This window comes from Sinocyclocheilus grahami, unplaced genomic scaffold (genome assembly GCF_001515645.1).
Source record: "Sinocyclocheilus grahami isolate Dianchi unplaced genomic scaffold, SAMN03320097.WGS_v1.1 scaffold315.1, whole genome shotgun sequence".
Lineage (NCBI taxonomy): Eukaryota > Metazoa > Chordata > Actinopteri > Cypriniformes > Cyprinidae > Sinocyclocheilus > Sinocyclocheilus grahami.
The window spans coordinates 253,802-278,800 of record NW_015505494.1 but is presented as its reverse complement, the minus strand read 5'-3'; the positions used below and the strand labels follow the sequence as shown (position 1 = coordinate 278,800).

Below are 24,999 nucleotides of genomic sequence, written 5' to 3'. Positions count from 1 at the left end.
CATAGTAGCATACATTTAGATCATGATAATCACAGTTAAAACCACAAATATAGCACCTCAATACCACGGCAAAAATGTAATATGGTTTTTAGGTATTTGTATGAAAAACAGTAGCTAGTCTAAATAAATTGACTATAAATAAACGCTGTAGCTTAATCACAAAAATAATACTCTAATTATATTCCATTACTCCTCCTTCAATACATTTAAAACATGTCTACATTGCCACAGATACTGCTGATTAGGGCTGGGCAATACGGCCAAAAAATGATCACGATAATGTTTTGTCATATCAGTCAATATCGATAATTATCACGATAAATGTCAAATTTTTATTTCTTTCAAGTTTAAAGGCAGATTTTTGCTCCAACGTGAATGTTGTAAAAACCAGACAGTTAATTGTGGGTTTAAACTATTCTTTATGGCCAGAACACGACACAAACTTCACGTTTTTGAATTCTTTACACTTTTCCAGTCATTTTTCCTTAACTAAATAAATATCTTGATAGAAAAAAAGAATTTCTTAGTTCTGCACGTTCTAATGAGAAATATTGTTTCAAATCAAGAAACAGGTTTGTGTTGCCTGATAATATTAATAATAATTAAAAAAAATTTGTCTCTTAGAAATACACATTTAATAGTAGCTTAAGTTAGGAAGCAGATGTAGATTTATGTTCATTATCAAAATCAGTAATATCTGTAAGTATTGTAGCAACCTCATTTTTATATGGTAAAATGTAATTATTCTGACTGTTTGAGTTTATATATATATATATATATATATATATATATATATTTTTTTTTTTTATTAACCACTGGTCTTCCATAGTAGCATACATTTAGATCATGATAATCACAGTTAAAACCACAAATATAGCACCTCAATACCACGGCAAAAATGTAATATGGTTTTTAGGTATTTGTATGAAAAACAGTAGCTAGTCTAAATAAATTGACTATAAATAAACGCTGTAGCTTAATCACAAAAATAATACTCTAATTATATTCCATTACTCCTCCTTCAATACATTTAAAACATGTCTACATTAATAATATAAATTAGACGCAAATACCCACATTTCTGACACAATACCATAGTGCAGTTAGTGCTACTACAGTAAATCTATGGTAAATGATGGCAATTTGTAGATTAAAAAGTCTTCTAACTGTATTAGAAACAGTGTTTCTCCTGTTTGTCAGCGCTGTATCATCTGGCTGTAAACAGAGTTTTTTGTGTTCCTCGCTGAATTCAAGCACTTCACACTGGATCTCAGAGCATCGTTTGATCGAAACTCATAAGTGAGTGAACACATCTGCTTTAGTGAAGCTCTCACCACACCGCCGTTTAAACTTTGATCCGAGCGGATAAACGGTCCGAGTGAGGTGCTTCAAATGAGTCGCGCTCTTTCGTTCCGCCTTTACCTCATAAACATTATATCGAAAATCGATCGACCTCTTGTTATCGTTTATCGAGGAAATTTATATCGCGCGATAATTATCGTTATCGATTTATCGCCCAGCCTTACTGCTGATAGACCCTAGTTTGCATTTAACCAGTAATACTGCTTTAATATAAATGTAATCTCTCTTAAGCAATGATATCAGCCCATTGAAGAACTCAATTAAAAATTAAAAAATAAAATGTTACAACAAAAATGGCCCTTAACACTCTTTTATTATTAATAATGATTGTCACTGATGAGGTCAATTTCATGTCAAAATGATTATAGGAATAACAAAAATGATCGACAGGTTAAGAGCTTGCATGCAGGAGGGATACAATTCTGGATGCAAATAAGATTTCTCATTGTTACATTAAATTAATAACCTCTTTTTTCCCACTCTGCAAAGCCTTCAATGTCCCCATTTCCTTCAGCTTTATAAGGGATGATGAAGATAATAATAGCGATGACCCTCAATGTGAAGGAGATTTATCACAACCACATCCACCGAATTAATGAACAAGTTAATGAAAGTGTGTGTATGGAGGAGGGAAGAACAAAAAAAAAAGAGCATTTGGCGATATCTTTTCTGCAGGCGAGACAAGGGCGAGCTAGTGTACGACCACTGAGAGAGAGACACACACAAACACGAACGCTGGCTGATCCTCGTTCACCTGCTACAAAGCCAAACAGGAAGACTGAGGCAGCCAATCAATCCACATCCCCATCTCCACTCTCATTCACCACACATGCTGATCAAGTGAATCACTTTAAATCACTGCTTATGGATTTTCTTGATTTAAAAAAAAAAAAAGCATTAACAAGGTGCCTCTTGTGGTAAGAGTCAGAAGCAGTCATGAGGATGGGGTGTGAAAATCATTGCCCGCAGTTCACTACAATCAAAAAGAGCAAAGAGAGAGAGAGAAAGAAAGAAGAGATTGGAATGGTTGTTACTCCAGGATCACTATACGCCATCAAATCTGACACAAAAAGTACTTGTTAGAAAGATTAGCTGGATATAAGATCAAAATAGAAAATGTAACCGATTGCTTTTGGATTTAAATACAAAGACACAAAGAATAAAACACTAATCTAACAATCATTTAGAGCAGGGGTCATGAAACCATTTTGACTGTCATTTTTAATTGATCATAACTGGATTATTTCCCAGCATGCACAAATCAAGCCAATTAGTTCTGTATTATTTACGCCACACTTTCTGACTCATGAATTTCTAGTCATTTGTGATGATGGCATATGGATTTAAAATTTAGGATAACATTTTAAATTAATTTTACAGAGACTGCACTCACAAAAGGGCTTTTCACACTTAAAGGGGTCATATGATGCAATTTAAATTTTTCCTTTCTCTTTGAAGTGTTACAAGCTCTTAGTGCATAAAGAAGATCTGTAAAGTTGCAAAGACTAAAGTCTCAAATCCAAAGAGATATTCTTTATAAAAGTTAAGAGTCAACCATGCCTACCTAAAACGGCTGTTCTAACACGCTCCCACATATCTACGTCACTATATGGAAATATTAGCAAAATGCCGCCCAAATGTGCACGCAAAGAAAGAAGGCGTGGTTTCAGGAACAGCAGTAGTGTTGATGCAGCCATGTCGGGGAGACGCTGCCTTCCGGAAGTAGATGCAATTAGGAATCATTGGTTAAGATTTATTTACAACAACCGCGGCTTGTGTACTGCAGCATCACTGTGTCTGTCACGCGACTCTGTTGCCCTTTCGGGCTTGAACTGATGGTAAAACTAACAAAATTAGTAACTGTCTTGATATTTACTTTGAAAGCTGAAGCTTGTGATTATGGTAAGGGGCGTTACATTTCTGACGCGTGCTTGTGGTGTTCGGCCAATCACAATGCACTGGGTCAGCTGGCCAATCAGAGCAGACTGCGCTTGTCAAAGGAGGGGGCTTTGTTGAAAACGACGTGTTTGAGAGAGGCGGGGCATAGAGGACCTACAATAATGTACAGTATTTGAAAAATAATGTGTTTTGTGAACATTAAAGCATGTCAACATATTCTGTTACACCAAATAATGATCTTTAAAATAGCGTCATATGACCCCTTTAAGCAAGTTAATTCTGGGTTATTCCTAAACCTAAACAGAAACCTGGGTCATCTTTCTTCACGTTTCACACTGCTCATAATATACCCGAGGTTAACAATTAATCCTGGATATTCATAAACGTATGTTTGACACCACACACTCCTAAACCCTGGGTTAACATTCTTATTTGCCCTTTTTGCAGTATCTGTGTCAGTCAATTGATGCATTTTCCATCACCATTTGACAATTATTATATTATTTTAAATAATTAAGTACCAAATGGTACTGCACCAACTTACTTGCAAGATTTTTTTTTCAGCAGATCAACTGGAGCATATGACTTCAATACGGTTTAAACTAACCATTAGGTTATATGACCCCCGATCAAGAATTTCTACCACAGTAGTAATTACGCATTACTGCGACATGCATCTCCATAGCACAAATGCATGTGTATGCAAGTGTTTGGATAATGATCATACGTTAATGTTCTTTAACATCTTTTTCTACTCTTTTCCACTAAGTCAGAGTGATGAGGGATTTGAGACATTCTGGAGTAACAGCCAATGCGTGCTTGTGCGTCACAGTGACGCCCTTCTCTGATTAGAAGCTGTTTGCTGGGAGCGCCTGGACTCCCGGTACCTGTGACGATGATCTTGGGAATGTCCAGAATGGTGCCATGTGATGCCGTTTTACGGTGACCTCGCTTAAATTGTGGACGTGCTGCAAAAACACACACACAGACACGCGCATGTAGCGACGAACACAGGCATGCAGACAATGTGTGTACTGAGACAGAGAGAGGGTGGTGCAGACAGCAAGGCAGACTGGGTAAGGGATGTTGCTCCATTCTTCAGCTGCATTAGAACATACATGCAACACACATACAAACACGTACACAAAGCGCATACATCCGTGCAGAGGCGGGAAGCCTGCTGGAACGAGTGACTGCAGAAAGACAGATCAAAGGAGGAATGGAGATGCTATGCAGCTTTTTGTGTCTGATGTGTGTTTGGGCGCACTGGCTGAGATCAGCGAAATATACAGTGCAAATACAGAAAAGTGAGGTCAATGTCTATAAAAGGGACATTGTTAGTGGTGTGTGTTCTTTGTTAACATGTCAACATGAGGACAAAATTGATAACAGGAATAGAAAGGTGTGGAGATTATATCAATATTTGTGTCTACTGCAAAAGAGAAAAAACTCCACATTAATAAATCAATGGTAAATGAAACTGACTTGTATGTATTAACTGTAAAATGTCATTGTCTCATAATGAATTTCTGGAAAGGAATGCAGCTTTAGCACTGAGGATGCAAATGTTACCTGCGGGAGCAAAGGGCAATCTGTGCTCCAGTTCGGAGAGATCGGTGCTCATTCGTTTGCTGTCAGAGGAAGCCAAACAATGTGGTCTGCCAGAAAGACTCTCTACACTGCCCCCTCTGGAGAGAGGGTGACCAGGCCTTAACGGGTCGCCCTGAAACATACACAAATACCAATTCAACTTCTGAGCTTTCTTAGAGCAGTGTTTCCCAACCTTTTTTTAGTCGCGGCACCCTTTGGAAATTTTAACAAACTTGTGGCATCCTACAAAATGAATTTTGTCACAATATTTGAATTTCTAACTTCGATATGATAATTTGAAAAGTATAGATATTAGGTACAACAGGGAAGAACTGCAGAATATAATGTCATACAGATATTTTAATATTTATTTTAATAAAATTGTGTATTTTTACACAATTTTATAAAAAAATTGTGTCCATCAATGTTGGCAATCAATAGGCTAATTTCTATTGAAGAGACCAATTTATATGACAGATTTTAATGTAGGCTTTTATACATATGTAAACATTATTTAATTACCATTATAACTAGCTATCTCACAAATTTTTGCTCAGTGTTTTTTTTAATTTTACAGTGGGGTAATTTTGGTGCAGTAATTCAAACTTTGAATTGAATAAAAAATGACAAGCAAGCAGTCAGTAATAAAATAAGAACTAATAAAGAAATTAATAATCATAGCACAAATAAAAAATAACGACAGGCCTTTGAATTAAATAAATAGCTTTTTAGTTTTTCAGGTAGGTCTAACAGTAGGGTTAAGATATTTATCCATTATATATCCAGATATTATCCAAATAATGTTTAGTCCTAGAAAGCTATTATTATCAGAACACGTGAGCATAACATAGCGGTTAGCAGATCAATGAATGAGAGGGCAGCGTTACCAGAGTTGTCCATATACCACACCATGTTACAACACAGTAGGGCTATTGCAGACAGAAACAATACTGTACTACATCGATGTTTCCTGTCGGTTCAATTTTTGAGTGGACTTTGCTGTTCCGACGAGCATGAATGGTATACGAGTGGAGCGACTGAGCGGAGCGCACACGCATAGAGCGGGATAATACGCGGAAACCTGAAACCTGAGCGGTGAACTAATTTTCGGCAGCCGAAATTTTCAGTGCATCTCTAATTATTGGCGACATCAGAAATGGATATTATATAATAGATGCTTTTTTGAACATTTTAGCAATTTAAAAATATTGAAAAATTATTTTTTACACGGCACACTGTTGCACCCCGGTTGGGAAACAGTCTTAGAGGACACTGTCTTTGTGTGTTATGAAGACTACTGATGTGTTACCTTTGGTTTATATGGGAACTTGATGGTGTCATTGCTGCCAGGGGAGTTGGTGTGCTCCATGTTGATATCGTTCTTGTTGCTGGTACATGTGTAGTCTATATATGAGCCTGGATTAGAGAGATGTGTTATTTAAATGGACAAACTTTAAGTTTGACTTCAGTACCTTTCTAAAATGATTCAAAACAACAACAAACCTATATACAGTACACTGATTAAAAAGTTTTGGGGCTCTTAGGTTTTATTTGATCAAAAATACAGTAAAAATATTGTGAAATGTGACCCTGCACCACAAAACCAGTCATAAGTAGTACTAGTATATTTCTAGCAATAGCCAACAATACACTGTATGGGTCAAAATTATAGATTTTTCTTTTATGCCAAAATTCATTAGGATATTAAGTAAAGATCATGTTCCATAAAGACATTTGGTAAATTTCCTACCATAAATATATCAAAACTTAATTTTTGATTAGTAATATGCATTGCTAAGAACATCATTTGGACAACTTTAAAGGCGATTTTCTCAATATTTAGATTTTTTTGCTCCCTCTCAGATTCTAGACTTCCAAATAGTTTTATCTCGGCCAAATATTACCCTATCCTACCAAACCATACATCAATGGATGTCAAGCTTATTTATTCAGTGGATGATTTAAATCTTGATTTCAAAAAATTGACCCTTATGACTGGGTTTGCGGTCCAGGGCCACAAATGTTATTACAATTTAAAATAAATGTTCCATTTTAATATATCTAAGGCTTCATTTCAGCAGTCTTTAGTGTCACATTGACCTTCAGAAATCATTCTAATATGCTAATTTGGTAAAATTTCCTACCACATTTGAGTTGTGCTACTTAACAGAGAACAGTTGTGCTCCTTAATATTTTTGTAAAAACTCTGATATGCTTTTCAGGGTTCTTTGAATGTAACATAAAATAACAGCATTTATTTGAAATAAAAATAATTTGTAACAATGTAAAAGCTTTTACTGTACTTTTTGATCTATTACTGCATTCTGGCTGAATAAATTCAATAATGTTCTATTAAATAACTTACTGACCTCAAACTTTTGTATGGTAGTATAACAGTCTGGAAGAATTTAGTCAAAGCATCTAAACTATTTGTTTTCTCACCCACACCATCCGAAAATGATTTGAACAAAATAAAATGAAATAGCCATGAACAAGTATTTATTATTCAAACCTATTATGTTATTCTGTACCTGTGCTGGCGGCAGAGTTACTCTGGCCTTCATCTGAATACTGATAAGGGTACTGAAGAGGCTCTTCTGATCCTGGGAAATACTAGAGGAGGAGAGAGGGATCAGACTGAAGAGGCTAAATAAGATGCAGAATAGACAGTCAGGAACACTGGGATGATTTGCCAGGCATGCTGGCGGTGTGGCGTTACCCTCATAAGGTGGCTCATAACCTTCAGTATCTCCTCCATGGAAGGCCGCTGCGATGGGTCTTTGGACCAGCAACGAGTCATCAGACTCTCTATGGTCTTCGGTAGGTTCTTAATGAGAGGTGGACGTGTGCCTACAGAAAGAAAGATGATTGAAGTTTCTAATCTTGAACCAAAAGACAAAGAGTCTCAGATGGGGCAAACGTAACACTTACCACGGTGCACAGCCCACATGATGCGGAAAGCAGGGCCACCGATTTCATCAAAGGGCTTCCGGCGTGTGATCACCTCCCAGAGAATAATACCCCAACTGAACACATCACACTTCTCACTGTAGTTACTGCCTGCAGCACAATCATACAGATAGTAATCACCTTTACATGCTCATAATTTCCTGATTTAGGTCCACATTTTAGTTAAGTCTTTATTCTGAAAAAGAAAATATTTACATGCTTCAAAGCTATTGGGTATTCCGAAACCACAAGTTTTTAAAAAAATGTTTAATGAGAAAGATAATTATTTTTGTATTATTATTATTAACTTTTTAAATTTTTATTAAGCTTAAAGGATTACATTGACATGAATGAGTTAACTTCGTACAGCAAGTTATTTGTATGACTTGCACTACTGTACAAAGGTTTTGGGTCAGCAAGTATTTTATTATTTTTTTTACATTTAAATTCAGTAAGGATACATTACTTGGATCAAAAGTGACAGTAAAGATATTTATAATCTTACAAAAGATTTGGATTTCTAGTGAATGCTGTTTGATCAAATAAAATGTAGCCTTGTTGAGCATGAGACTTCTTAAAAAAATTAAACTATATATACAGTATATTTATACAGTATATATATATATATATATATATATAAAGTATAAATTTTACCAAAGTCCACTCAATTGCATTATCCATCAACCAATACTTAAAGAATATACTGTACATATTTCATATAATTTTTTAATATTATTTTCTGTAGTAGATGAACAATAAAATGTCCTTACATTTATCACACTTAATTTGAACAATTATAGATGTTAAGTACAGTAAAATATAGAACTAAAACTATTTTCAAGGGGTCCGGCTCATTTGGTAAATAATTAATTATTGTATGGTATGGTTGACATTTGCATCGAGCTGCCCAAAATATTATTGATGCAAATGGTACCATACAACATAAAGAATGAAAGCTAGTTCCCATAAGCTAATTTTCTGCCATCCTGGGTGGGGGAGCCTTTATCTTGTCGGCCCTTTTTGAACAGATGAACTAATTTCCTCTCATGCTGCCCTGGAGAGCCTTAATTGCCGCTCTTATTATTCTTAAATTACAGCACCTCGCACTAGTATGTCTTTAGCTGCCTTGCTCTGGTCTTCTGATAATACTGTTGTCAGTGCAGCAAATGAGCAGTGCTGTGTCTCCTCTGCTGGCATTGCTAGTGGAGTAATAACATGGAATTTCTGCTCCTCCCCGAACAAACAAGATAACAACCTGCTCCTAATTGATGTTTCCTCCGACCCCCCTGACAGCCGAGTGCCCCTGAATATGTTTGGTAAAATTGAAACCAATTACCGGTTGATTGCGAAAGCATGCATTAAATTATAATGGTTTCATCCATCATCTAGACCAGGAATGTCCACCAACTCTGGTTTTGGGGAAATATTTGTATGAGTGATAGTGAAGACTGAAATGGCCTACGAGAAGTCAATTAATGAGAAACAGGAAAAAAGTGAAAAGAAGAACAAGTTTTGCCATTAAAATTATCTGAAAAAAATAAATAAATCAAAAACAGCCGATTTATAAGCCAATGGCTGTACAAAACTGAACAAAAGTTTTTGGATAGTTCCTGAATCTTGCCTTCAAACACCTCTGGGGCCATCCAGGCTGCGCTTCCCTTGTTATTAGTCATGTGTGTCTGGATGTCACATGCTGTCCCGAAATCACAGATCTTCAGCACAGTACCTCCAGCAACCAGGAGTAGACTAGGAGCAAAAAAAAGAAAGAAAAAGATATAAACAGAGATATCTCCAGGAAGAAGAAAAACATTTAGCGAACTCACAGAGAGCATTTTTAGGCATCATGGGAATACTATGGCAAAAGTGGTCTCAAGATTCGGCAACTTTTTTTTTTTTGCTTATTAGCCTATTCAGTTGTGTGCATTCCCATTCATTGCAATGCCAGTTGCAATAAAGTGTGCAACCTGATTACTAACATCTTTATTTTCTGGCATTGTTAATATTGTTGGCTTTTATATTATACATTTCTTGCAATTCCCCTAATTTGTAAGTTGCTTTGGAAAAATCATTAATTATCATTAACCATACCCTCTAGTTAAAATATTTGGGGTTGGTTAGATTTTTTTTGTTTTATGAAAGAAACCTCTCTTAAAAGATGCTCACCACAGCTGAATTTATTTGATCAAAAACACAGTAAAAACAGCAATTCTGTGAATTATAAATACAACTTAAAATAACGGTTTTGTTTGAATATATACTTAAAATGTATATTTTTGTTTCTGTGTTGTTCCTGTGATTTTCAGCATTTATTACCCCAATCTTTAGCATCACATGATCCTTCAGAAACCTTCTATTATGCTGATTTGTGCTCAAGAAACATTTCTTATCTCAGTTGACCAGAAAGTAAAAAAAAACGAATAAAAAATAATAATAAATTTTTCTCACCCCAAACTTTCCATTTAAGATTAACCACATATTTTTTTTAAATACACTTCAATTAGAAACTGCTACAATATTTTGACTAGAAATGGAGGTATACAGATGGCAGTTAACAAGTCACCAACTGCGCTTTAGTCCTATTAAACGCAGTCTAAGCACTTCTGAATGGTTCATGGAGTTTTGATGCCAGCTTTTGTGAGCTGTAATATATCAAATGTTAGTAATAACCCAGTTCTTCCCGAGAACTTCATTCTCAGTGTCTGGGAGAGAAGCCAGCTGACCATTTCCATGGTGTGCTGCCAGGGCTTGACAGAGCCTCATAAATAACCAGCCCTGGCCTGGACAACACCATACGCTGCCATGATGTAAGTGATGCAGCATAAGACTCCAGAACATACACCCTCTGCCACCTGGACCGGACAGGCTTTTATGATTAATGCAGCCCTGAATGATCCAGTAACGTTTCCATTACAGTCAAAAAAAACCAACAACACATCAACACATGTAGAGTGAAAACAAACGGTCTGTTTACACCTGGTATTAATCTCGGGTGATTTGATCACAAGTGGTCAGGCAAGACTCAATGTAATCAGGTGTGTTTAAGACCCTTGAATAATAGCAAAAACAAATCTTTATGGACACGGAGACCTTACACAACAAGAACTAGAACTGTAACAACAGGGATTAAAGCAAAAAAATATATATTTTGACTGAAAATTTTTCCTCAGCCAAACCCCATTCCACAGCCATACTTGTCACACACCCAGTTTAAGAGCAGTTTTTTTCTTGTAATTAGGAGCACTTGTCCCTAATTTAAAAAATTTAGGAGCACCTTCTGATCAATAATAAAAAAATTCTGATCAAAAATTAGCCTTCCTAATATGAGGTGACATTTGACTCAAAGTGATTTACAGGGGCATTTTCTTTTTACCTTTGTAATGGCATTTTTCTCATTTTATTAAATGTATGCACTAGCAGTGTTTCCTAGGATTTTTTTCCAGCTGTGGTGGCAGGACTATTTCTCATGGACCACGCCCCCTCCCCACCAAAGAATCATGTGCACTCAGAATTGAATTTATTTTAACTAAAAAAGACAAGTAAACAGTAAATAATAAAATAAGAACAAATAAATTAATGACAATCAATAGCACAAACAAAAACAATAACAAGATACAAATTAAATTAACAGTACTTATTTTTTTCAGTTAGGTCTAGCTATAATCTATTCAACTGTAAAATAACACTGGTTAGTCTTCACTGTATAATGAAAGGCAGCAGGTTTATTTAGGCTGCTGTCTCTTTAAGACCTCATGCACAGATCTAATATACTGATACACATGGCTCTATGTTTACTTTTCTTTTTAGGAGCTCTTGTCCTCCTAATTAAAAAAATTTAGGAGCACCTTCTGATCAATAATCAAAAATTCTTATTAAAAATTATCCTTCCTAATATGAGGTGACATTTGACTCCTTAAAGTGACTTACAGGGGTATTTACTTTTTACCTTTGTAATGGCATCATTTTCATCTGTCAAATTCAAAAATTTATGTTTATATGCGTTTTAAAATGTCTATTTAAAACAATATAATAAGAAGTAGAATAAGACAAATGAATTACCAATCATATGAAATTAGTATTAACAAAAAATGAATTTGTACTACAGAGGTGGCACAGACGAACACAAAAGTGGCTTGTAGGTACATTTTCAGACGTTTAACGAGGCTCAGAGGTGGCATGAGTGCAATTAAATTCATACATTCATGTGGAGATTAATGTTTTAAATATAAAATTTTGAATACAGAAATATTAAATGATTTAAATGACTGAAATTATACGCTAAAAATGAAACTAAATCCACCAGCAGGTGGCGGCAAGTCACTAATATTTATCACTGAATCATTCATTCAATTGATTAGTTCGAATGGCTCATTCATTCAGGAATGAAGCAAGTGACTGTCTTTATGAATGGGTAATCATGAATCACTGATTCACTAGATTCGTTCAAAAATGCACTTTCATTGAATGAATTAAACCACTGTGTTTGCTTTTAGAGATGCGCAGCGGCTGAGCTGTTACTATATTTGGAACTATTTTCGTTGAAGAAAAATCAGGCAGTACTTGTTTATTGAACTGTTGTATTAAATCAACATCACATTTGCAAACTCCCTTAATAACTATTAAAAGTTGTCACTCTCCTTATCGCGATCTGTGGGCGCACAGAAAATGAGAGCGTGCGAGTGAGTTCTCAAGACTCGAAAGCATGTGCAAATGATACGTTCCGTCATCTGTCGTGGTTATGCAAATTACCATTTGTGCGTGCATCGTGGTTATGCACGTGCAAATGACACGTTCCGTCATCTATTGTGTTATAAGCGGAATCTGCGGGAATGAGTAGAATTGTTATTAATAGCCACAATCCCGCACCGAAATTCAAGTTCTGCTCGGTGTTCTCTGCTAATAACCCGACTGTGAATGATGCGAGCGGCATCACTATGTTGTCACTGAGAAGCTGCAGCCGTGGCGGGGATGATTTTTAGTGTGCCTGCCGGCAGAACAACAACAACAAAGCGCTAAATGTTTCTTTTCCCCTCATTTTTTCTAATTGACGGAAATCCGTCGTAGACTCGCTGTAATTAACGGAAATCCGTACTTTAATCCAACTTTAATCCCTGCAACAAGCATACAGGTGAGGAGAAAAAGGTTTTTCAGTGTTTTCCACTGTCATGATGCAAGACAGTGTAATGAGAGAGAAATGATGGAGGTGCATACTTGGGAGGTTTGAGGTCCCTGTGAATGAGAGCCTTTGGTTTCATGCCGTGGAGATAAGAGACCCCCTGAGAACACTGCAGGCACCAGCTCATGGCGTGAGATGCAGTGTAGTGAGGAAGGGGCTCTGCACCGTGCAGCACTGTCAACACAGAATAGTCATAAACACAAGCACACATACACGCTAAAACATTCACTCACTCAGTTGTGGATCAGCCTCATGTGCTTGAACACTGAGAAGAACTTTAGCGGTTGCTATTACTATAGGCCCAGGGTTAGGGAGCAATTTCGAAACAACTATTTTTGAAATATTTTGGTAAAGGACATGTAAAACTGTACCACGAAAAATACTGCATAACAGAATCTCTTGTCATTCTTTGAGCATGTATGCAAATTTGTATATAAATGCCAAAGAGTATTTTTCACATCACTTCAAATGAATTCTACAACAGAACAAACTAAATATGATCTGATTTGTCTAAGTACAAAACTGGATGCAAAGTTTTTAAGTCACAATTTTAATTTTATTTACTCCCTTTATAAAAGGCAAACCTAATATGGCAACCTTAATAAGCAAAAAAGTGTTTGCCAAGACCCCTAGTGGGAACCGATCCCCTGATTGATAACCATACTCCATCATTCATAGGTTTGGGGTCGGTTCTTTCTTTTGAAAGAAGTCTCTCATGCTCACCATGGCTGCATTTATAAAAAAAAAAAAAAAACAGTAAAAACCATAATATTGTGAAATATTATTACAATTTAAAATAACATTTCTATTCTATTTTAAAATGTATTTATTTCTGCCATGACAAGGCTGAATTTTCAGCAGTAATTACTCCAGTCTTCAGTGTCACATAATCCTTCAGAAATCTTTCTAATACGCTGATTTGGAGCTCAATAAACATTTCTTATTATTACCAATGTTGAAAACAGTTGTGTTGCTTAATATGTTTGTAGGGAATGTTATACAATGTTTTACAGATTATTTGATGAATATACATTTCTAAGAAACAGCATTTATTTATGATAAATTTTTTTTATAATTATTTTTACTATTTTTTTTTTATAATGTCTTTACTGTTACTTTTGAACAATTTAATCCATAAATATTTAAAAAACCTTATTAACTCCAAACTTTTGAATGATAAGAGTACTTATTTTGACAAATATTGATTTTTTTCCCTTTTCACAAAAGATTTTTAGATATTTACTACCCTTCTAGCTGATTTTGATATAAATAATTCTGTGCACGTTTTCAAAAGATCTATTCAACCTAAAGTTAAGAAAATATGTTTTTGTACTTGTCCATTTCATAGGGACTCCGTTAAACTGTGTAAATTGAGGTTGGGGCACTGTGGGTTAAATTACTTTTTGTATATTGTAGGAAAGCATATTTCTGGATTATGTGGGAATATGGAAAGAGTAGGGCATGTTTTCTTGGAATGTAGGAAGTATAATGCAGAAAGAAAAGCACTTTTTGATAAATTGGCAGAATTTGGAGTTAAAGTGTTTTCTGTTACTACTTTGTTTGGACACAGTGATAAACATAAACTGATCTCGGAGGTAGTTCTTCAGTTCTTGCATAATACAGGACTGTATATAAGAATTTAGTTCAAACTTTGACCTGTTGAGGGCTAAGTAATACGCCCAGTAGCGTCTACACTGCCGGAAAGATAGAAGAAGAAGAAGTGAAGTAGACCAAAATATCCTCAAAAACTAGACATCATGCCGAGAGCCAAAGAAATTCAGAAACAAATGAGAAAGAAAGTAATTGAGATCTATCAGTCTGGAAAAGGTTATAAAGCCATTTCTAAAGCTTTGGGACTCCAGCGAACCAGTGAGAGACATTATTCACAAATGGCAAAAACATAGAAGAGTGGAGAACCTTCCCAGGAGTGGCCGGCAGACCAAAATTACCCCAAGAGCACAGCGACGACTCCATAGATGAGTGGACCAAAATTCCTCCACAGCACTGTAACAGACTCATTGCAAGTTATCGCAAACGCTTGATTGCAGTTGTTGCTGTTAAGGGTGGCCCAACCAGCTATTAGGTTTAGGGGGCAAACACTTTTTCACACAGGGCCATGTAGTTTTGGATTTTGTTTTCCCTTAATAATAAAAACCTTCATTTAATAGATGCATGTTGTGTTCACTTGTATTATCTTTTACTAATATTTAAATTTGTTTGATGATCTGAAACATTAAAGTGTGACAAACATGCAAAACAATAATATATATATATATATATATATATATATATATATATATATATATATATATATATATATATATATTTATTGTTTGACTATAGCAAACACTTCAACATCAAATTTCATGATCTCAGGATCAAAATCTACTAAATCACAACATGTTGTAGAGACTTACGGGGTTACTGCAGGAACCATACAGTTTCACAATGTTGGGATGATTTACACGGGACAACTGGCGAAGCTGGAGAAGAGAATACAGAAGACTCAATTGCTTTTTTGAAATAAAATAGACCAAATGTCTGTTTATGCACAATTGATTGTTTCTGACTACAGTCACTAATGTGAACAAGTGAAACAGAATATGATAGTACCTCAACAATAAAGGCATTTCTCTCCGATTCACTCTCTATAGTCTTGATGGCCACATCTCTACCTTTCCACTTGGCCTTGCACACAACACCAAATGCCCCTCTGCCCACCACCTTCACAACACACATGTAAGAGAACATTACACTGAATGGAAGCACACATTCACAACCTCACAGCAGTGCAGAACTTTTCAAAACAAACCTAGCACAAAAAAAGAGTCCATAGGAAAACATAACACAGAATAACACCTAGAACTGTGTAAAGGTGTTTCATAAAACAATCTGCAAAGACATAAATCAACAGAACACACGTATTAGTACTTCAAACACAGTGTGCCTTGACAAAAACTATGAAAAACATTAAAAAATAGTTACAAATTAGGTTATGTATACTAATATACAATGTCAAATGTCCCACTGATAGTATTAGCTATCGAGGGAGCGTTTGCAGGACATGTCCACGCTCCTGTCAGTGTGTTTATTAACTTTATCACCTGCTTATCATGCCACTCACCTCTTCCACCTCAATATCAGCATAGTCGATCTCCTCAAACGGGTACACTGGTGGTGTTTCCAGCATTTCGGCGGAGAACATAGACATCGCTAGCTCGTTAGCCAGCTAACGTTGATCATTAATACACAAACAACAGACTTTACAGTCCTAAAACTGGTCAGACTTCACAACCGAACGGTTTCAGGATAAAAACGGAAGCTGGAGAGCCTCTTCCCTCGACACGGTCTGCATTACACAGATATACGTGTATGATAAGTCACTTTAAAAACTTGTTTAGCGGCAAACGAGCTAACCTGCCAATCTAATCCGTTAGCCAGACGGCTAAGAGACTCCGAACCAGATTAAAGTATGTCAGACATGCCAAACGACGGAAAATTGTTGTCATTCAGAAGGGGGGAATACGCCCTAGGGTCTCTGTGAAGTACACTTAAGGGTATCCTATCGACATAAAAGCGCCGGCTGTTGCGTGTTAGCGCTAGGCCGCTAGTTGGCTCGTGCTGGTGCGGTCGATGGATCTCTCCTCCGCGCAGCGCTCACTCCACACCGCCGCTGCCGCTCCGCACATCGGCCTTTCTATGTACCCGACGATGCCGCTCGATAAAACGTGCTTTTACGTGGCCCCTTAACTAGGACAAACCATCCGAGCAATCGGACGAGGGGCTACAACTTTACAGCTATCGCCTCCATGGGCTCGTTTGTTTTTCTTGTTTTCTGCGGGGGTTGTTTAGGCTCCAGGAAGTGTGCGCTCTCTTGAATTGTGCCCCCTCTAGTCCATGCCAACTGAAACGTCTCCAAGATTGGAGTCAAGCAAGGCCTGCCAAAATCATTTCCAGTCGTTATAACAGGGAATTCGTTATGTTATAATATTTGTCTGGAGGTGTGTTTCTACTGAGAGGGAACATTTTTATCAATTTCATTACTGAGTAGCATCTTTACTGCACCAGGTAACATCATGCTCGGAGGCATACAAAAAAAGAAATACAATTCTTATTTAAGCAATACATATCTTACGTAAAACTTCTCGAGTATTGGGACAAAACAGGGAATATATATTTATTAATCTGTGCAGCATTCACCTTTGTAGAATTTACTTACATGAAGGACTACATTTCCAAACTGATTTTCAACTCCATTGTCACCACAGCACATTAGATAATGTTAAACCGATATCTAAAATAATGTTACAGAGATGAAATGTCAGGGTTGTGACAGAAAATATAAGCATAGTTACTTGAAATTATAGTAGAAATATAAAAAAACGATCAGAGCATGTGTGACATGTGAAATCATAGCAGGTGAAATGTGGAAAAAGCTAACTATTGCGACTATTTCATAAATATCAATTTTTTTCTCTTTTTTTATTTCGAACAAAGCACAATATAAAACAAAATATACAAACACAACAAACGTGTTTCAACACCAAAGAAAAACCACGTCCATAAGACGTTATGCATTACAAAATATATAAAAAGGAGTGTGATGAAGTAAAAACGTATTATTTTTCCCATCTCATATACAACTGTAACAACCCCATTTCTAACAGTGTAAACAAAATGTATGGCACATTTTTAGAAACCTAACAAAAGAGGTATATTTATAAAATAAACAATTTCCTTCTCCTTCTGTCGGGATATAGCAGCGATGTTTAAAACCTTTTTTCTTCTTCTTCAGAACATAATAATGAAGATCTCTCATTGTGAGTCAGTGGTTGGCAACAGCCCTTATCTGCTACTTATTCAACCACTGGAAAACCACAGAACTAGAAATTATTAAAAGGTGTGGTAAACTGTTGTGAGGCTTAATTTGACTTAATGTTACTTTACGTTACCAGTAATGTCAGTAATGAGGTTCTTGTCTATGACTATAGGTTCCTATATGGAAAATGGTTTGATCAGACCTCAGCGCTGGACAATTACTGGCTTGTTTGAAAATAATTGTATAGGTAAGTGACAATATATAGCTTAAATTTTCCACAGCCAGAATTTCATATTGCTGCACTAAAATGAGATTTTAAAGAATTCAGTACATTAAAATGTTTTTAGTCATGTTGTCACTTGCACTAACACCTGTCTAAAAACCACAGAACTAGAAATTATTAAAAGGTGTGGTAAACTGTTGTGAGGCTTAATTTGACTTAATGTTACTTTACGTTACCAGTAATGTCAGTAATGAGGTTCTTGTCTATGACTATAGGTTCCTATATGGAAAATGGTTTGATCAGACCTCAGCGCTGGACTTCAATTACTGGCTTGTTTGAAAATAATTGTATAGGTAAGTGACAATATATAGCTTAAATTTTCCACAGCTAGAATTTCATATTGCTGCACTAAAATGAGATTTTAAAGAATTCAGTACATTAAAATGTTTTTAGTCATGTTGTCACTTGCACTAACACCTGTCTAAAAAGCATTTGTGATCCATACCTATCCAAGTCTATTTGTACAGTGTTGTGTCATTAACTGGAATGACATCAAACTGATCAACAAATCAAATTTGCTGAGCAACCTGGTCACATGCCCTCGGTGAGCTAAATATAAACCCAGAATTTCAACCATCATTTCATGACAGCTGAAAATGATCCCTATTCATCAATGGAAAAAAAAACACTGCTGGAAAACTATAAACAACATTCGTTCATATGCAAACAAGGTTACTGAGATGAAGTAACCTTTCCAGCGGTGCGCTGTCCTCTCTGGGGAACTGGTGACATCATTTCCACTGTGGGTTCCATGGAACGAGTAATGGTGCAGGTCTGTCTCTTTCATTTAATTTGGATAGTATACTGGCAGGAAGTGGGGGAGACTAGTAGTCCAACTTTTTACCCGATACTGAATATTTCTCAGGGTATATTTATTATTGATTTGATAATCAATATTATTAAATCAATATTGATACACTTCTTTGTAATAGATTTCAGCAAAATTTAAACAATTATGAAAGATAAATTAATATTGATTCAAACCCTTAGTTAGGCAGATGTAGCCTCTGTGACAACTAGCTCCGGTCTCCCCTAAACCATAATCTTCACACTTCTTCTCAAGGCCTTTCTTATGGAGGTTTTGTATATTTAGCTAAATCAATAAACAGAAAATATATAGACTTTTCAGTGATGTAGTTATGTCACTTTTATATAATTTAGATGCCCCGATAATTTAAGATAGATTACAACATAATATATACAATTATGACATAAAAGTGCAAAACAATTAAATAAACAGCAAAACTGTTATTAAAAAAAACGTACTTATGGACATTTAAAAAAAAAAAAAGTTCTAAAACCAAATACTCCATAAATATCCAAAATAGACTTTTCAGTACATTCTAATGAAGACAATCAATTCTCTTAAACATAATGCCATTATGATGATGCAGTGATAGTAATTAAGCTGAGCGGATATATTGAATTGTGGCCACACAGGTACCATTTATATGCCCATGTAATAATTAGGCTTAATGATAAAGCCAACTGGCTCATTAGAATGCTCATCCACGTTCGTCTGAGACAAGTACAAGGCATATGGTGTGGGATCTGCGCTCTGAACAGATGATATTTGCTTACCTTGTGTTGCTAGGTTGTCTTTATCCAGAATGCCCTTAGACACACAACATTGCCCTCGTCTGCTTGTTATTTTGTAAGGCGTGGGAACAGGCATCATTCTGTCTAACAAGAACCTTGGTGAGAGTTCATCAGCGCACTTTGCCATCAACACAGCCACGATCTTGAGCTTTATTACTAACTCTATAGGTGGTTTCTTTGAAGGACTAATAACAGAAAGAAGTGAAAAGCAAGCTCCTTGACTTCGTCGTCCCACCACATGGTGGCACTGGTGCACTATCGAGTTTGCATCACCAGGAGTAAGCGCTCCATTACTTTCACTATGATAAAGTGTTGAAGCAGCCACAGAACACATCGTAGGTACATATGCATTGCTGTGATACAATAAGAATAAATTCATTAATTTCCTTATGCCGGTATCAGCACTCTGTTGAAGTGGAAATAATCTTTTGCCTCTAATAATATGATTGATTGCATAATGTTTCTGCAGCTGACAAACATTTGTCTTTCGTTTATGGCTTTTTAGATGCCGTAAGCTCTTAAGCTTGGCATTATGAATATCCATGTCCCAAATAAGACAAACAATGTTTAATTGGAGTAGGAAGAGTGTGTATGTGTGTGGGGTAGGGGGGGCAAGAAAAGGCTGTTTTTTGTAAATATTCATGCAGATCATTTTGTGTAAGTAGAACAATTCCCTCTGCTGCAGCCAGACAAGCAAAACAGAGAGAGAGCATCGGGACTGTGTGCAGTCATTTTGTTAAAGAATTTTAACTCTATCTAAATGCTCCATTCATTTGCTCTGGATTTATGTGACACTTAAAATAAATCAACTGAAGAATAGACCCAACAAGCTGATTAGTACTAGTCTACTGCTGCTGCTGTAACAGTGAGCACCCACATAAAAGAGCCCTGTGAGAAATTGCTACGCTCACTGAGTGCTGTTCCTGCATTTTATACGTTTTATACAGCATAAGCCTAGAGCAAAATAAACTCATTGTATCTGTAATGTGGTTTGATGTGCACATGGCCTGTTATCAAAAATTTTGCATGTGCAAATATTATTGTCTTTGACAAACAGTGTATTTTGGTCAATGTTGTTTTTCCTTTTTTAAATACAGTGGGGCAAAAAAGTATTTAGTCAGCCACCAATTGTGCAAGTTCTCCCACTTAAAAAGATGAGAGAGGCCTGTAATTTTCATCATAGGTATACCTCAACTATGAGAGACAAAATGAGAAAAAAAAATCCAGAAAATCACATTGTAGGATTTTTAAAGAATTAATTGGTAAATTCCTCTGTAAAATAAGTATTTGGTCACCTACAAACAAGCAAGATTTCTGGCTCTCACAGACCTGTAACTTCTTCTTTAAGAGGCTCCTCTGTCCTCCACTCGTTACCTGTATTAATGGCATCTGTTTGAACTTGTTATCAGTATAAAAGACACCTGTCCACAACCTCAAACAGTCACACTCCAAACTCCACCATGGCCAAGACCAAAGAGCTATCAAAGGACACCAGAAACAAAATTGTAGACCTGCACCAGGCTGGGAAGACTGAATCTGCAATAGGTAAGCAGCTTGGTGTGAAGAAATCAACTGTGGGAGCAATTATTAGAAAATGGAAGACATACAAGTCCACTGATAATCTCCCTCGATCTGGGGCTCCACGCAAGATCTCACCCCGTGGGGTCAAAATGATCACAAGAACTGTGAGCAAAAATCCCAGAACCACACGGGGGGACCTAGTGAATGACCTGCAGAGAGCTGGGACCAAAGTAACAAAGGCTACCATCAGTAACACACTGCGCCGCCAGGGACTTAAATCCTGCAGTGCCAGACATATCCCCCTGCTTAAGCCAGTACATGTCCAAGCCCATCTGAAGTTTGCTAGAGAGCATTTGGATGATCCAGAAAAGGATTGGGAGAATGTCATATGGTCAGATGAAACCAAAATAAAACTTTTTGGTAAAAACTCAACTTGTCATGTTTGGAGGAGAAAGAATGCTGAGTCGCATCCAAAGAACACCATACCTACTATGAAGCATGGGGGTGGAAACATCATGCTTTGGGGCTATTTTTCTGCAAAGGGACCAGGACGACTGATCCATGTAAACGAAAGAATGAATGGGGCCAGGTATCGTGAGATTTTGAGTGAAAACCTCCTTCCATCAACAAGGGCATTGAAGATGAAACGTGGCTGGGTCTTTCAGCATGACAATGATCCCAAACACACCGCCCAGGCAACGAAGGAGTGGCTTCGTAAAAAGCATTTCAAGGTCCTGGAGTGGCCTAGCCAGTCTCCAGATCTCAACCCCATAGAAAATCTTTGGAGGGAGTTGAAAATCCATGTTGCCCAGCGACAGCCCCAAAACATCACTGCTCTACTTAAAAGGATGAGAGAGGCCTGTAATTTTCATCATAGGTATACCTTAACTATGAGAGACAAAATGAGAAAAAAAGTCTAGAAAATCACATTGTAGGATTTTTAAAGAATTAATTGGTAAATTCCTCTGTAAAATAAGTATTTGGTCACCTACAAACAAGCAAGATTTCTGGCTCTCACAGACCTGTAACTTCTTCTTTAAGAGGCTCCTCTGTCCTCCACTGGTTACCTGTATTAATGGCATCTGTTTGAACTCGTTATCAGTATAAAAGACATCTGTCCACAACCTCAAACAGTCACACTCCAAACTCCACCATGGCCACGACCAAAGAGCTGTCAAAGGACACCAGAAACAAAATTGTAGCCCTGCACCAGGCTGGGAAGACTGAATCTGCAATAGGTTAGCAGCTTGGTGTGAAGAAATCAACTGTGGGAGCACTTATTAGAAAATGGAAGACATACAAGACCACTGATAATCTCCCTCGATCTGGGGCTCCACGCAAGATCTCACCCTGTGGGGTCAAAATGATCACAAGAACTGTGAGCAAAAATCCCAGAACCACATGGGGGGACCTAGTGAATGACCTGCAGAGAGCTGGGACCAAAGTAACAAAGGCTACCATCAGTAACACACTGCGCTGCCAGGGACTCAAATCCTGCAGTGCCAGATGTGTCCCCCTGCTTAAGCCAGTACATGTCCAGGCCTGTCTGAAGTTTGCTAGAGAGCATTTGGATGATCCAGAAGAGGATTGGGAGAATGTCATATGGTCAGATGAAACCAAAATAGAACTTTTTGGTAAAAACTCAACTTGTCGTGTTTGGAGGAGAACGAATGCTGAGTTGCATCGAAAGAATACCATACCTACTGTGAAGCATGGGGGTGGAAATATCATGCTTTGGGGCTGTTTTTCTGCAAAGGGACCAGGACGACTGATCTGTGTAAACGAAAGAATGAATGGGGCCATGTATCGTGAGATTTTGAGTGAAAACCTCCTTCCATCAGCAAGGGCATTGAAGATGAAACGTGGCTGGGTCTTTCAGCATGACAATGATCCCAAACACACCGCCCGGGCAACGAAGGAGTGGCTTCGTAAGAAGCATTTCAAGGTCCTGGAGTGGCCTAGCCCGTCTCCCGATCTCAACCCCATAGAAAATCTTTGGCGGGAGTTGAAAATCCGTGTTGCCCAGTGACAGCCCCAAAACATTACTGCTCTAGAGGAGATCTGCATGGAGGAATGGGCCAAAATACCAGCAACAGTGTGTGAAAACCTTGTGAAGACTTACAGAAAACGTTTGACCTCTGTCATTGCCAACAAAGGGTATATAACAAAGTATTGAGATGAAATTTTGTTATTGACCAAATACTTATTTTCCACCATAATTTGCAAATAAATTCTTTAAAAATCCTACAATGTGATTTTCTGGATTTGTTTTCTCATTTTGTCTCTCATAGTTGAGGTATACCTATGATGAAAATTACAGGCCTCTTTCATCTTTTTAAGTGGGAGAACTTGCACAATTGGTGGCTGACTAAATACTTTTTTTCCCCACTGTATATTAAATCACTTGCGAGGGTGTTTCGCCTATGAAAATAGTTCTAAATGAAGCCACAGAAAAATCAATCATTGTGCCTTCTCCAAGCAGCATACTGTAGAGGGGTTTTGTTCTTGAGCGCATCAGTTGAGTGAATGATTCATTGAGTCACTCAAAGTGGCTGCATCTGAAATTGCATACTAAAGTACTCTACAGTATGTGAAGAGAGGTACTGTTTGAATTAAGTACCTGGATGTTTTATTACTTCAGATGAGATTCTGAAGTGCACATCCAATGGACACTTGAGGCCAAGGGAGAGGATTTGTGAACGGCCACATGATAACATGACGAATGTAGTATATCCGGATTTTTTTCATACTACAAAGATTCATACTACGTAGAACATGCTTTAACAGTCGCAAAGTAATTACTTACTCAAAAGAAGTACCAACTCCCTATGCAATATTAGACCGGCCAATCATAGGTTGTTATTGATACTGGTGCACGAGCTCCAATGAAATAGCCTCAGTAAAATATATTACTCATAAATACTTGTCTGATGGTGGAGATTATCATATACCTAAGAATCTGCAAATATTTCAGCTGTTTAGAATCAGAACTAGCGATACCATATACCAAATTCATGAATTAGTTACTCTTTTGATGAAGTTTGTAAAAAATCTCTGAAATTGTTGGGTGATTCATTTAGATTTATTTGGACAGATTACTTGCACACTAAAATGTTTGTGTACGTTTTTTTTTTTTTAAGCAGGTGAACTCGCATAACAGGATACTTTATTAGACAGAAAACAAAAAGAACGTTGGATAAGGTGAATATTTACCTGCAATCCATTGTGCATCCGTAATGAAACAGCTTTTTATTGAGCATTCCACTTGTGAACGTGAAACATACTCTGAAGGTAAAGACAATTGATATATCGAAAACAGTGTCAAATTAAGCCATCTGTATTCTGAATTTAGCCTCATGATTTGTTCTTGAATAAACATGAAATGTATAAACAAATAGTTTGAGTGCATGATTTAATTTGGTTTTCACTCATAAAGGCAGTAATTTTTTTTGTTCCTAAAGGACGAATTTGTAGAATGAATGAATTGAGTCATTCATAAATAATCACTTTTATAATTCCTTAGAGAATCAGTATTTACAAATGCATCGTTTGATTGAATTATGGATTTTCTCATTCATAAAGGCAGTCATTTTTGGTTCCTGATTGAGTCAGTGCTTTTGAACGAATAGTGTTAATGAATGATTCAGTGACTCATTCTTAAAGAATAGTTTTTCTTTTTAAATTCCTGAGTGAATTATTCAGTTTCTTACTCATAAAGGCAGTAATGTTTTGTTACAGAATGAATCAGTGCTTCTGAACAAGTTGCTTGAATGAATGATTCAGTGATTCACACATAAAAAGTCA

The 24,999-nt window shown here is 36.8% G+C and overlaps 1 protein-coding gene across 1 annotated transcript in view; it reads right to left on the bottom strand.

Annotated features, from left to right (window-relative positions):
• The window catches only part of LOC107601937 (mitogen-activated protein kinase kinase kinase 7-like), a 27,804-nt gene extending 10,814 nt beyond the window's left edge, over positions 1-16,990 (bottom strand). Inside the window, exons 1-11 of the mRNA XM_016294297.1 lie at positions 16,098-16,990; positions 15,587-15,697; positions 15,387-15,456; positions 13,009-13,189; positions 9,422-9,546; positions 7,783-7,911; positions 7,571-7,701; positions 7,383-7,464; positions 6,161-6,267; positions 4,834-4,984; positions 4,149-4,229 (exon numbers count right to left, since the gene is read on the bottom strand). Coding sequence (XP_016149783.1) covers positions 4,149-4,229; positions 4,834-4,984; positions 6,161-6,267; positions 7,383-7,464; positions 7,571-7,701; positions 7,783-7,911; positions 9,422-9,546; positions 13,009-13,189; positions 15,387-15,456; positions 15,587-15,697; positions 16,098-16,184 — 1,255 coding nt within the window. The 5' untranslated portion in view covers positions 16,185-16,990. The remainder of the gene's footprint in view (positions 1-4,148; positions 4,230-4,833; positions 4,985-6,160; positions 6,268-7,382; positions 7,465-7,570; positions 7,702-7,782; positions 7,912-9,421; positions 9,547-13,008; positions 13,190-15,386; positions 15,457-15,586; positions 15,698-16,097) is intronic.
• Between the last annotated feature and the right edge of the window lie 8,009 nt (positions 16,991-24,999).